At 40.2% G+C, this 14,040-nt stretch overlaps 1 protein-coding gene across 1 annotated transcript in view; it reads left to right on the top strand.

Annotated features, from left to right (window-relative positions):
- CFAP54 (cilia and flagella associated protein 54) overlaps nt 1-14,040 on the top strand; it is a 310,179-nt gene that overhangs the window by 226,529 nt on the left and 69,610 nt on the right. Inside the window, 4 exon segments of the mRNA XM_021092730.1 lie at nt 4,402-4,500; nt 5,326-5,467; nt 8,010-8,183; nt 10,247-10,470. Of these exon segments, the coding sequence (XP_020948389.1) occupies nt 4,402-4,500; nt 5,326-5,467; nt 8,010-8,183; nt 10,247-10,470 (639 nt within the window).

Raw genomic sequence — 14,040 nt, 5'->3', positions numbered from 1 at the left:
CATTTGCTGTAATTCCCATTTCTACCCCGAGTCCCAGGTCATTACTAATCTGTTTTCTGTCTCTAGAGATTTGCCTTTTCTGAATATGTCACATAAGTGGAATCATACAGTATGTGGTCTTTCGTACCTGCTTCTTTCACCTTGCATTATGTTCCTGAAGTTCACCCGTGCTGTAACATGTAACGATGGTTTGTTCCTTTTTACTGCTGAATAATATTCCCTTACAAGGTTATACCACACTTTCTTTATTCATTCAACAGGTGTCCATTCATTCAATGGACATACGAATTGTTGCCACTTTTTGGCTATTACGATCCATGTTGCTTTGAATATTCCTATACAAACTTCTTACATGGATATATGTTTTCAGTTCTTTGGGGTGTATACCTGAGAATGGCATTGCTGGGTCATATGTCAACTCTGTTTATCCTGTTGATGATCTGTCAGATCATTTTCCAAAGTGACTGTACCATTGTGTATCCTACTGCAGTGTCTGAGGGTTCCAGTTTCTCCACATCCCTGCTAACCGTTGTTATTATTTATCTTTTTGATTTTAGCCACCCTAGTGGGTTTGAAGTAGTATTTCTTTTTTTTTTCTTTTTTTTTTTTTTTCCTTTTTGGGGCTACACCTTGAATGTATGGAAGTTCCCAGGCCAGGGGTCCAACCTGCATCCTCACAGACACTATATGGGGTTCTTATCCTGCTGAGCCGTAATAGGAACTCCAGAAGTAGTATTTCATTGTGATTTTGATTTGCATTTCCCTGACGGCTAATGATATTGAGGTGTTTTCACATGCTTATTAGCCGTTTGTATATCTTATTTGGGAGAATGTCTGTTCACATCCTTTGCTCATAACCTAAATTGGGTTATCTTTTTTATCATTGAGTTGTAAGAATTTTTCTGTATATGTAAGTGATAAGCTGTATATCTCTTATCGGATATATAATTTGCAAATATATTTTTCCAGTTGGTGGCTTGTCTTATCATACTATTAATGGTATCTTTGGAAACAAAAAATTTTAATGTTAATAAAGTACAGCTTACCATTTTTTTTCATTTATGGTTTTGGTAGCTCTGTGCTTAACCCCACATGCTGAAGATTTTCTCTTGATGTTTTCTTCTAAAAGAAAGAAAGTATATGGAAGTTCTCAGGCCAGGGATTCAATGGGCGCTGTAGCTGCGACCTGTGCTGCAGCTGGGGCAACACTAGATACTATAACCCACTGCACCAGGCCAGGGATCAAACATGCGGCTCCTCAGGGTCCTGAGATGTTGCAGTCAGATGCTTAACCCACTGTGCCACAGCAGGAACTCTTAAAGGTTTTAGAGCTTTAATGTTTAAGGCCATGATTCATTTTGAATTAATATTTATGTAAAGTGTGAGTCAAGGCTCTAAATTCTTTTTTTTTTTTTTTTTTTTTTTTTTTTTTTGGCTTTATAGGGCTGCACCCATGGCACATGGAGATTCCCAGGCTAGAGGTCTAATTGGAGCTATAGCCGCCAGCCTACGCCAGAGCCACAGCAACACAGGATCCAAGCTGTGTCTGCAACCTACACCACAGCTCACGGCAGCACCGGATCCTCAGCCCACTGAGCAAGGCCAGGGATCGAACCCACAACCCCATGGTTCCTAGTCGGATTCATTAACCACTGAGCCACGACGGGAACTCTTAAACTCATATTTTTGTGCATAGAATCCAGCTGTTCCAACATCATTGTTGAAAAGACTATCGTCTATTGAATTGCCTTGGCTCCTTTGTCAAAAAGTTTATTGATCATAAATATAAATATTTATTCCTAGCCTCCCAGTTCTATTCCACTGATCTAAAAATCTACCTTTAGGGGTTCCCGCTGTGGTGCAAGGGGATCAGTGGTGTCTTGGGAGCACCGGGACACAGGTTTCATCCCTGGCCCAGCACAGTGGGTTAAGATCTGCTGTTGCTGCAGCTTAGGTTGCAACTGTAGCTGGAGTCTGACCCCTGGCCCCGGGGAACTCTGTAAGCCACAGGCAGCCAAAAAATTAAATTAAAAAAAAAAAATCTACCTTTATGTGAATATCCACTGTCTTGGTTACTGTGGACCTTTTAGTTAAAGTAGATGTCCTCCAAGTACGTTCTTCCTTTTCAAAATTGTTTTGCTACTTTGAGTCCTTTGCATTTTCATACACATTTTAGAATCTGCTTGTCAATTTCTGCTGAAAACCTAACAGAATTTTGGTAGGGATTGTGTTGAATCTATAGATCAAAATGTGGAAAATTGGCTTTTTTTTTTTTTTTTTTTTAAAGCACTACACCTCGGCATATGGAAGTTCCCAGACTAGGGGTCAAATGAGAGCTGCAGCCTCCAGTCTATGCCACAGCCACAGCAATGCCAGATCTGAGCTGCGTCTGTGACCTACACTGCAGCTCACAGCAGTGTCAGATCCTTGACCCACTGGGAGAGGCCAGGGGTTGAACCCTTATCATCATGGATACTAGTTGGGTTCTTAACCCACTAAACCATAGCAGGAACTCCGGAAAATAGGTGTCTTAACTATGTTGAATCCTCCAGTTCATGAATATGAACTCTCTCTTCATTTATTTAGTTATTTAGATATTATTAAATATCTAAATGGTTATTTAGATCATTGATAATGCCTTTTACTTTTAAGTGTACAAATTTAGATATTATTAAATCATTGATAATGCCTTTTACTTTTAAGTGTACAAATTTTGTACATTTTTGTTTTATTTCTATTGTAAATGGATATTTTCTTAATTTTTGGATTGTTCATTGCTGATAGATAGAAATACACTGGATTTATAAGTATTGTGTTTCGTATCCTGTGATCGCACTAAACACATTTTTAAATTCTAAAGATGCACCTGTGTGTGTGTGTGTGTGTGTGTGTGTATGTATGTGTGTGTCTTGGGCTTTTCTACACATAGGGTCATGTCTCCTGTAAACAAAGATAATTTAACTTCATTTCCTATCTAGATGCATTTTTCCCCTTTTTCTTTGCTGATTTGCATAAGTCATATCTCCTATGCAATGTTGAACACTTCCTCCTCTAAAAAAATGCCTGCCATATTTTTTTCCCAGTCTCAATTTTTCCATTCTGAGCTCACAGCTGACCTCAATAAGAGTCTTACTCTTAATTCAAAATGAGCTTTCTTTTTTGAATGTCTGTGTCCCTAATTGTCCTTACAATATACCTATTTAATGTTATTCTGATCGTCACTTAATGCCTTGTTTCCTGAATGAAGTAGGTGAATTACCCAAGCTTATATAGTCAGTAAGCTGGCCACAGCTACCCAGAGCCCAAGTCGTTTCATTACAACTGGTGACTAGGGTCTTCCTGTCTTGGGACAGGGTTGTATTGCTTAGATTGTCGATTCCCTGTGGCCAGATCTCTCCAATTATCACATACCTCCAAGCTTAACCCTTGATCTCAGCCAGGCCACACTTATGTTGTATTTCCTGCTCTGGCATTAGCAATACTTGCTGCATTTCCTTTTCCTTGGGAGTCCTATAGCTGGATGCAAAAAAAGGGGGCAGGGGAGAATTTTTGTTACTGTGTGTTTTATTCTGCAGTTTTCTGGAAAATTTTAAGACTAGGTCAAGATATGAGCATCAAAAATTAGAATGAGCAGTCTAACTGAATAGGTTTTTCCAGATTAGTTAAATCTTTACAATTGACTATTACTAATTCTAAAATATAAAGCAGACAGATGCTTTGTTGCTGGTGGAGTTTCTTTCTGTTTGCTTCTGCAGTATTGACTTTTTTATGCTTAAAAACTGAACACCCCCCCGCACACACCCATGTTAAAAGTACCTCCTCTCAATGTTACTTTTTGCTATTCTGTGGGATTTTCAGATTACAGCCAACCCTTTAATAATTTTGTAGTTAGAAAACTGATAGCAAATATCTATCAAAAACCTTGAAGTAATGTTCTGGTTTCTGACATCTTTAAATACAATGTGTTCAATTTATATGGTAAAACGTATATTCTATTAAAATGGTAAATAGCATTTACTTAAAAATGCCACCTGTGTTTATTTTATTGTTATTCAAATAATGTAAATGCATATAGAAAATCACCAAAAGAGATAAAAGATAATCAAGTCACCCTTAAAACCTGGGATAACCACTGTTGATGCTTTTCCATGCTTGTGTATACAGGGAATATATGTGTGTACCTGTGTTTTTAAAAATGGGATCATGCTTTGCATGCTATTTTGTAATCTGTACTTTTCTTTCCCTAATGTAGTTTGAATATCTTTTCACATCAATTGATGCATCTGTATTATTCTTCTTAATGGCTGCATAGTGTTCCACTAAAATCTCATCTGAGGATGAGAAAATCTATCTTGAACCTGTATGATATCTTTATCACAAAACACTTGCCATATTTTCTAGGCTGTTCCCAGAAGGCGTAGTTCTGTTAAAGAACCCACAGTAAACAAATCTGAAATGTACAGTTTATTTGCCTGGATTGCAATAAGAGCTGCTATGCAGGTTGGTGTGATTTTTATTTAATTCTTCTTTTTACTGTTACATCTGTTAAGGCAACACAGTGTAACTACCCAAGAGAAAGGGAACTTGCACATTCTGTGGGATTTGCACCAATTATGTTTCTTTGGGACGATTAGAAATGCTCTTTATCTGTGTAGTTTTTAATCTCGATTAGCCAGACTTGGTTTTGTTTGCTTCAACTTTCCTTTAATGAAAATATTTACTACACCAACATCAAATGCTTTCACTGACATGTGGAATCTGAAAAAAGGACAGACTGAACTTCTTTGCAGAACAGATGCTGACTCACAGGCATTGAAAAGCTTATGGTCTCCGGAGGAGACAGTTTAGGGGGTAGGGGGATGGAAATCCTGTGAAATCAGATTGTTATGATCCTTATACAACTACAGATATGATCAATTCATTTGAGTAATAAAAAAATAAAATAAAATTTGAACAGAAAAAAAAAGGAAAATATTTATTGAATGCGTCTTGTGTGCTCTGCACTTGCATAGGTTCTAAGAAACAAGGCACTGGAATTACTTCCAGATACACATGTGCACATATTTGACATTTCGGCACATATTTTCAATAGCTAGGTGAGGTTATTTTACGTGACTTATTTATTGAGTAAATTGTCAACATTCATGATTTGTTTGACTCTGACATGTTGGGGATCACACATGGTTTTTCTGGTTGTCTTTATTTTTTTCCCCAGTGTATACTGATTATTATTTTATGAGTTCACTTTTCACATTGTTCACCTAATGGATAATCTATGAATCAGAAAGCTTCTGTTTATAAATTATCATTATGCATTAATTTTAGGTCAGCGAGGCTGTGCTGGCAATTAACCTGCTTATTGGAAAGAAGAATGCTAGAACTGATAAAGTTAGCCAAGGGGCATTACCACATATCCCAGAATTTGCCACCATGGATCTTTTGTCTTCATACACAGATTATTTGCGTGGTATGTTTGAATGTTAGGCATTTTATAAAAGTCTTAGATATATAATGTGTCATCAAGTTTCAGAGATTTAACTATAGTGATTTGTTGGGTTTTATCTTTAAAAGGACAATAGTTTGGGGAACTCCTGGGAGGAGATAGGGGACTTAGGGTCCAGCTGCTGAAACAGAGGGTCCCCGTCTCACTGTCCACACGTACATGCCCTGCTCCATCTACTGCTGCATTTCGGATGGAGGGCTCTGTGAAAAAAAATGGTTTTCCCTGATTTTTGTGTACCAGTTCACACATTTCAAATGAGACCCTTGGGGGACTGTTTATTTAAGGAACCTTCTCTAACCCTCTAAAATGTGGACTCACTCTTACACTCTGATGTAATTCCTGTTCTTTTAGTTCGTGTGTGTGTGTGTGTGTGTGTGTGTGTGTGTGTGTGTTTATGCACACGTGTGTGTTTGAGCTCTTTCTCTTACTAAACTGTCCTCAGCTTCCTGAAGGCAGGGACTTTATCTATTTGATTTGTTACTCCATCTACAAAAATACCACGCATTGCTTACACATAGCAATTTTTGATATTAATATTTGTTAAATGAATGAGAGGTTAGCAGAAGTTAAACTTGACCTCACTACTGTTTTTAATCTTCTTTGTTGGTTAGCAAAGTATAACGGGGACCCCTAAGTGAGATCAGCAGTAGCATAAATATTGAACCATCACCATTTATTCATTCAAAAAAAAGTGTTTATTGACTGCTTCCTGTGTGCTAAGCACATACATAGGATCTAAGAAGCAAGGAAGTCAAATCTAACTTTCCAAAGGATATCTTAGCAGCAACAACATCTAATTTTGTTTGGCATGAGGGGAGCTAAAGGCGATGAAGAACATTAAATTTAACCTGATGGGGGTGGGCGCAGTCTTCCTAAAGCCTCTGAAATCACCCTCACGCAGCAGCTCACTCTGCTGCAGTGAGTCACCTCTCGCTGAGGAGTTAGTGCCTGACACCACCTCTTTCTTTAGCTCCCAGAGAAGAGGTGTCCCAGACTATTTGCCAGTCTGAAAATGGTTTTCCCTGAGGTTAAACCATCAGATGGATTTTTTTAATGCCAAGAGACTCTTTTCTTATTTTTATTGCCTTCGTGCCTGTGGGATTTTGCTTCATCAGATTTCTGGACTGTGGCCTGGATCTCGGCCGGGGTGCATGGTCTTCCTTAGAATTGCCATAAGTAGGCTCTGGGCGACAAAACAGGGCAGTCTGGCAGCAGCGTCCGGTCACCGCTTCTTTCTCTGGACGCTGCTCGGCCTCTCAGTCCACCCCGGTTCAGGATGCTGGGATGGCAGCTCTCTTAGAAGCACACATTATTGCTTTGCTACAAAGAGAATGAAATATTAATAACGAGGTTGCAACTTACACCCCGATCCCGTCAAACTGTTGAATTTCTCTCAACCTCAGTCTAATCTGTAGACTGAGTGAATTAGATCTACTTATGGATAAGGCCGAAATCTGAAAACTGTATGATTCAAAACTTCAAACACGGCTATTTCTTTTTCATAATGGCTCCTTAGTATGTTGCCTCAAGCTGTAGTGTAGGTTGCAGATGCGGCTTAGATCCTGCACTGCTGTGGCTATGGTGTAGGCCTCAGCTGCAGCTCCGATTTGACCCCTAGGCAGGGAATATCCATATGCTGCAGGTGCGGCCGTAAAAAGAAAAAAAAAATTCTTAGTTCATGGATCACACGTAAACATGCATGGCCCTGATTTGGCCCACAGACTGCAGTTTCTCTCTTATAGGTGTAATTGATTCATTTTAAATGCCATCAGATTAATCTCTATTTCTTCAAGTTTCTTTTATTTCCTTTAAATAATACAAACAGTGCTGCCATGTGTCTTGTGCAAGACTCCTGGGGCACATTTATGAGTATCTTCATTTAAAATTTTTTTAGACCTTAAGAGGAAGTTGCTTTCACAAGTAGCGTATGGGAATTCTGATTTCTTCACATGATTACCAATATTTATTATTTTCAGATTTTAGTTTCTGTTAATTCCTGAGAAATAGGAAATGGTATTTCATTTTAACTTGCAATTTTCCTGATTGGGGTGGGAGCTGTGCCCACAGCATGTAAAAGTTCCAAGGCCAGGGATCAAACCCACACCACAGCAGCAACCCGAGCCACTGCAGTGACAGTGCCGAATCCTTAACCCCCATACAAAAGAACTCCCTGATTTTTTAATGATACTAAAAATTTTGGCTGTTTGGGCTTCCTTTTGCACGAATTGCCTATTGAAATTTGTTGCCCACATTTCTGTTGGACTATCTGACTTTTTCTTCTTAATTACATTGTAGAGAAAAAATAATTTTTATGTTCTAAATATCTTTTCTCCGTCTATGGTTAGTTGTTTAACTTTGTGTTGGTGACTTTTGTGTTACAAAACAAAATTGTTTTAATTGAATGCAGTCTTAAGTGTCAATCCTTTAAGAGTTGTGCTTTTCTTTTTTCACATATGGGTATTTTGCAAGGAAAGCATATTTGTATTCCAAACTTTTTTACTTTCAGATAACTACCAAGTCGTCTTCCAGACGGGCTATACAGACTCTTGCCCAAGTGATGATACATATGAGAATGCAGATGCCGGAACAAAGCCCCCATCTAAAGTGGATATTACATGGATTCTTCTGCTGCGCTACTATATTCACCTGCAAAGAATTAATAATGTGAGCAAGCTGCTAGGTAAGCTTTTAATGTGTTACGAAAAAATATATTCCTTTCCAGTGGTTGTATAAGTCATTCTTCCTTAGAATTGTAAAATACTTTTAACACTTTCTGAGTGACCTCTCATCAGAAGATGGAAATGACAGGGATTCTTAACCTGAGCTACATGGACCTTTGAATAAAACAGTATTTCAATATATTTAAAAACATCCTTAGAAGGAGGTGTCCAAAGGCTTCCTCCAAGACTGCCAAAGTGGCTTGTGGCTCAAAACAGTTACGAATCGGAGTGACCATAATGTGACAACTTTTAAAATGAACGAGATAAATATATGCACCACAGGGGTCATTGCAGCCTTATATACGCTAGCCAGGACATGGAAGCAACCTAAATGTCTATAAATAGAGGAATGGATAAAGACATTATGGCGCATATATGCAATGGAATATTACTCAGCTGCAAAAAGAGAATGAAATAATGTCATTTGTAGCAATCTGGATGGACCTGGGGATTATCATACCAAGTGAAGTTGGTGAAAGACACACATCATATGATATCACGTATGTGTGGAATATAAAAAAAGGATACAAATGAATTTATCTGCAGACAGAAATGGGCTCACAGACTTTGAAAACAAACTTATAGTTACCAAAGGGGACAAGTAATCGGGGCGGGATGGACTGGGGGTTTGGGATTGGCACATGCGCACTGTGGTACAATGAATGACTGGCCAACAAGGACCTATCGTGTAGCACAAGGAACTCTACCTAGTGTTCTGTGATGGTCTACGTGGGAAGGGAATGTGAAAAAGAATGGATATGTGTGCATGTATAACTAAATTACTTTGTTGTACAGCAGAAATTATCACAATCACAACATTGTAAATCAACGATACTTCAATAAAACTTTTGTAAATGAAAAAAAAAATGAACAAGATGAAGTTTTGGCTCTAAGGAGATAATGTTCCAGTATCCAGTATGTAGAGAAAAAGGAAATTTAACTCCATGAAGTTTTTGGTTGAGGTTTTTTTGGAAATCATTGATGCTGTCTAGAGAATATCCAAAAAAACGTATACCACCTGCTTCACATCAGTCCATCATGTGGTTTTGTGAACAAGGCATTTATCTGTGCCTGTGAAATTGGTGATCCAGCATTGCTTCTCAGTGCAGACAGTTGGAAGAGACTTTTAACCCATGCCACAGTCCAGTGACGGAAAGGCCAGCAGGGCAAACAGGCAGTGAGAGTGGCTCGGCATGGTTATCGGGAGTTAGCAGTGGAGAGATGAGCACTCGGGAAGGTGCTGGGTAAAGGGGGCATTGTGATGGGGCCTGGCATTGAGTAGCAGAGGCAGTGGGCATTTGCCAGCACAATGGCCCCTGGAGATGCCCTCGCCATCTCAGCTCAACTGACTTCTGATTCGCCTGGTGGTATTTCCCATGTCAGTTGCCCACATTTTACTGCTTTCTGCTCTGGGCTTTCTCTGAAGCCACTGAGGCTCGCCCAGCCTTCAGGCAAGGCAGCCTGGAAGTACCAGGGGGTTCCACATACCTAGGAGTAACCTGCAGCTCATGAGGTGGGGAACTGGGAGATGAACCTTCCAGCTTCCCAGTTTCCTGGAGGAACAACTGTATGTGATTGTGTCAGGAGGTCCTCAGCAGCACGGAGCCCTCCTCGTCCATCGCCGTAGCCCATTGGTAGCTCACTCTCATTGCCTCTTCTCTGGCCAACTTGCGCCATTCTCTCACAAGATCGGTTCTCAAATAAATTCCCTGCACCTAAATTTTTACTTTAAGATTTTTAGGGAAGTGGGAGGGAACACCAAATAAGAGAGCGAGGTAGACTATTTTGCACTGTTAAGTTTGGAACCAGAAGCAGGATCCTCGAATGCTTCTGAGATTTTCCTGTCTTTCTGTGGCAAGAAGCACTTCTATTAGTGTATCAGCTCAGAAAGATGGAGGAAGGTCATGGGCAGCCACTAGCTGAAGTGAGAACATAGAGGAATGTGCTTAATGGGTGAAGGCCAACAGTGTTGAGTCCATTCTGTTCTCTAGCATGACTCTAATTTTTGTCTTTTTCCTTTAAGCCTCTCGGAAGCCAGGATCCGGAATGTCTTTGCCAGATGACACACTTCTGACTTCTCTTTTCAACTCTGGGTTCATGCTGCGCCAAAAAGAAATGCATTTTTTCCTGAAAAGATTCTTACAGCTGTACTCTGCCTCTTGTATTGATGAATTTCCAATAGAACTACTTCAAGTCACGGAGAATCTGTCTTTTTCAGAAAAAATCATATATGACTCATCAAGCAAGGTAATATTTTAAAACATTCTCTGCTTTTGGGAACTGTCTTAGAATGATCCTTCTATGTCTGAAGGAAGCACATTAACATCAGTGCCGGCACAAAGGTTTCTAGCTCCCTCGGAGTTCCGGGGAAAGCTCATTTCTTTCTTACCACGTTGAAAAGCCAGTCAAACACCCTGGACCTTCTGTTATCAAATGTTCTGTTCTACTGATCTCATAAATCTTCAGAATGTCTCCGAATTTTCTATATTCCTGCACATAACAACGTGTCTCAGGGAATCCTTTTGCCAAGATATACACATTTCAGTATCATCACTCTACAGGGAAACGAGACTGAGGCTTTCCAAATCTGTGTCCAATTTCACTACCCTTAGTTTTTTTGGTTTTGTGTTTGTGTTTGTTTGCTTCACCTACGGCATGCGGAAGTTCCTGGGCCAGGGATTGAACCCATGCCACATCAGTGACCTGAGCCGCTGGATCCTTAACCCGCTGTGCTACAAGGTGCTTATATTTTAAATGTGTAATAAGAACCATTCATTTTGTGTATTCTTTGCAATCATGAGTGTGAATAAATAATGAGGGGAAAGTTTTAAAGTAAATTAAAAGTTTGAATTTTTTTTCGGGGGGGGGTAAGTGTTATTAAATTGAATACGCTTTCCCCATATGCAACATGGAAGCCTCTTTGAAGTTACCTATTGAAAAGACATAAAAAGAGGAGGATGAATGAAGACATTTTTTTAGCTACTAGAGTCTTGGATAATAGAGATGTTTCAGTAAACTACCAAAATAAATGAACTGAAAGATGCTGAAAAAGTAAAGCATTTTAGTAAAAACAAAGGTTTGTTGCAAATTTGGCATTTTCAGCAAACACGTGTTGACTGCTAACACTACGCCAGACACTGTTAGTGGGCCGAGAAACTGGGGATGGAGGGGGCATAGCTTCCGGACATAGTCCCGGTGTGGCAGTAGGGAGACATTGCTGCACTTTGGGGATGATTTTTAAGAAAAAATGGGAGGGTTAATAGCAGAAAGAACAGGAAAATTAAAATGTTAGTTCTACCATCAATAGTGTGTAGGGCTGATCGGCCAAGTACAAATGAAAAGGAGTTATCCAGGAAAGCAATGACGAGGTAACCAAGTTTATGACCATAGGAATGGGGAGGAAGAGATGGATATAAAAGATTTTTATCTTTTGTCTTTTTGGGGCCGCACCTGCAGTATATGGAAGTTCCCAGGCTAGGGGGTCTAGGGAGCTGTAGCTGCAGGCCTACAACCACAGCAGAGCCAGATCCGAGCCGCGTCTGCAACCTACACCACAGTTCATGGCAACGCCGGATCCTTGACCCACTGAGCGAGGCCAGGGATCGAACCTGCAACCTCATCATTCTTAGTCGGATTCATTTCCACTGAGCTATGATGGGAACTCCCCTAAAAGATCTTGCTTAAGTAAAATTGAAAACAAAACCACCAAGCGACCCTTTGGAGATGGAAAGTGAGGGAGAGGGAATGATCAAAGTTTTCCCCCTCATTTGGAACCTCTGTCTGTGATCCTCAGAGCGTGGTGACACCATTAGCAGATACAGTGGAGGCAGGAGGGTGAGAATGTTGGTGGAGAAGCCTGGTATATTCTGCTCCGAGATACAGAATTTGAGATTTTAGTAGAAAATTTAAGAGGACCTAGTGTAAGTTTCCATTATGTATTTGTGAGATGAATAAGTCAAGTCATGTGCATAGAATTCTTTCAAAACTAGAAAAAAAATCATTCATTTATTTTGAATTATCTTGACATTGGGCTCATCATATAGCACTTTAATTTTTACAGTTACAGACTTGCCCATACCAGACCCCTTCGTGTTTCTGTTGTTAACTCTCTCAGGGAAGTGGCCTGAAAATGTGGCTTCTTCCAAATTGGGATCTTTGCTCATCTTATCCTGCTAGAATATAATAACCTTAGTTTGGGGTAAATAGTAATACATTTTAAAAAAAATCACTCAGAACAGGAGAATAGGGTGACTCTTCATAAACTGTGATTTTTAAAAGTAGTAGAAGTAGTGGAAAGACCCTCTGAGGAATATTTAAGAATTCATTCAAAGAAGTGATTCTCAGGGTTATGGAGTCGCCCCCAAGGCTGTGTGTTAGAATCCACATGGGAGGATTTTTTCCTATTACTTCCTGGAAACGGGGGTATTGGGATGCCTAATATGCAGCCCCCCACCCCACCATTTCCTGCTCCAGATGCTACCTCATTTGAGAAATAAAAGAGTAAGCTATATTGGGACTAAAAAAATACTCAACTTTCTGAGTCATAGAGTTTATATTTACCGTAAATGCTCATCCAAGTAGTGATTGGCAAAGCTGACAGTTCTACCCATCCAGGCTTTTTCTGGGGAGCGGGGGAGGGGAGTCATGACAGCTTCCTTAAATCTGTGGGGATGGAAAACCCTTTCAAATGTGTTGCATGAAGGAGCAGAGAATGTTCACTCCCTGCAAACAGTATGCTCCAAAGACGAGAGAGCAGAATGACGCATATCCAAAATTCCTTTTCTCAAATTCATCAGTCAGGTAACTCTCCAGGGAGAGGGTGAGAGGGGGTGGGAAGGCCGGGAATGTAATGTTCATGCCCCGCCCCCCCATACCCAGGGCAGAAAGCAGTGGGAGTGGGAGGTCGTGTTTCCATCTAATACTGGAGTTGAGTCAGCCTTCCTAGGAACCAAGACTACCTTGCCCCATGTCCCAGACGCCTCAAGAGTTGTGAAGCAGGGCAGAGAAAATGGGAAGGTTGAGAACTAGAGTTTCAATGGATGTCTTCTTGTGAATATTTTATTGAGAGTTTGGACACTAATATGTGTGATTTCTTAAACACGGTTTTGAAAGGAACTTTGCTTGTGTATTTCACTCTCAAGGGCAGCCTGTCATTACCCAGCTCCCAAGGATGAGGCTCCAAACACAGAGCCCTGAATACCGTGTAAATACATGTGATGTTTCTCGTGGCAGTAGTGTTATCAAAGAGCTGCTTTACTCTGTTTGCTCTTTTTGGGGGGGTAGAATTAGTGTCACATTCTCCCAGGGTAATCAGCTCTGGAGATCACTGTTGCCTGCTTGACAGGTGCAAGCCACCTAATCATGTGTTCGTTCCACTGGGGTAGACAGCTAACGAGCATGAAGCCTTTTGGATTTAAAAAAAAATAATAAATCCAAGCTTGGCTGATTTTTATAATAACGTTTTTGAGCCTTTAATCACTCAGGGGGCTATTTCAATCAAACTCTGTCCATAATTCGATACCTAAACCCGTGTCTTCCCCACAAAGAAGTAGATGCCTTTCCAGAGCTGCTGTATGTCTAGCTCATCAGCTTTGTGAGTCTGCATGTGGTCAAGTCTGTTGAAGCTTTGTGATGGAAAAACAAAGATGCCAAGCAAATTACATTAAGAATTCCAAAAACAGAGGATGCGGTTAAAATCGTGCACAATGCTGAGTTACTCATGTTTAGACTCTGTGCCTGCGGCAGACGGAGTAAGGTCAAATATCTGATTAGTGCAAAGTGATTTGTTGTTTATAGGATGACAGCGAGCAAGAGTGC

Source organism: Sus scrofa, chromosome 5 (genome assembly GCF_000003025.6).
Source record: "Sus scrofa isolate TJ Tabasco breed Duroc chromosome 5, Sscrofa11.1, whole genome shotgun sequence".
NCBI lineage: Eukaryota > Metazoa > Chordata > Mammalia > Artiodactyla > Suidae > Sus > Sus scrofa.
Note: the sequence above shows the minus strand (reverse complement) of the source record. Positions and strands in the feature narration are given on the sequence as shown.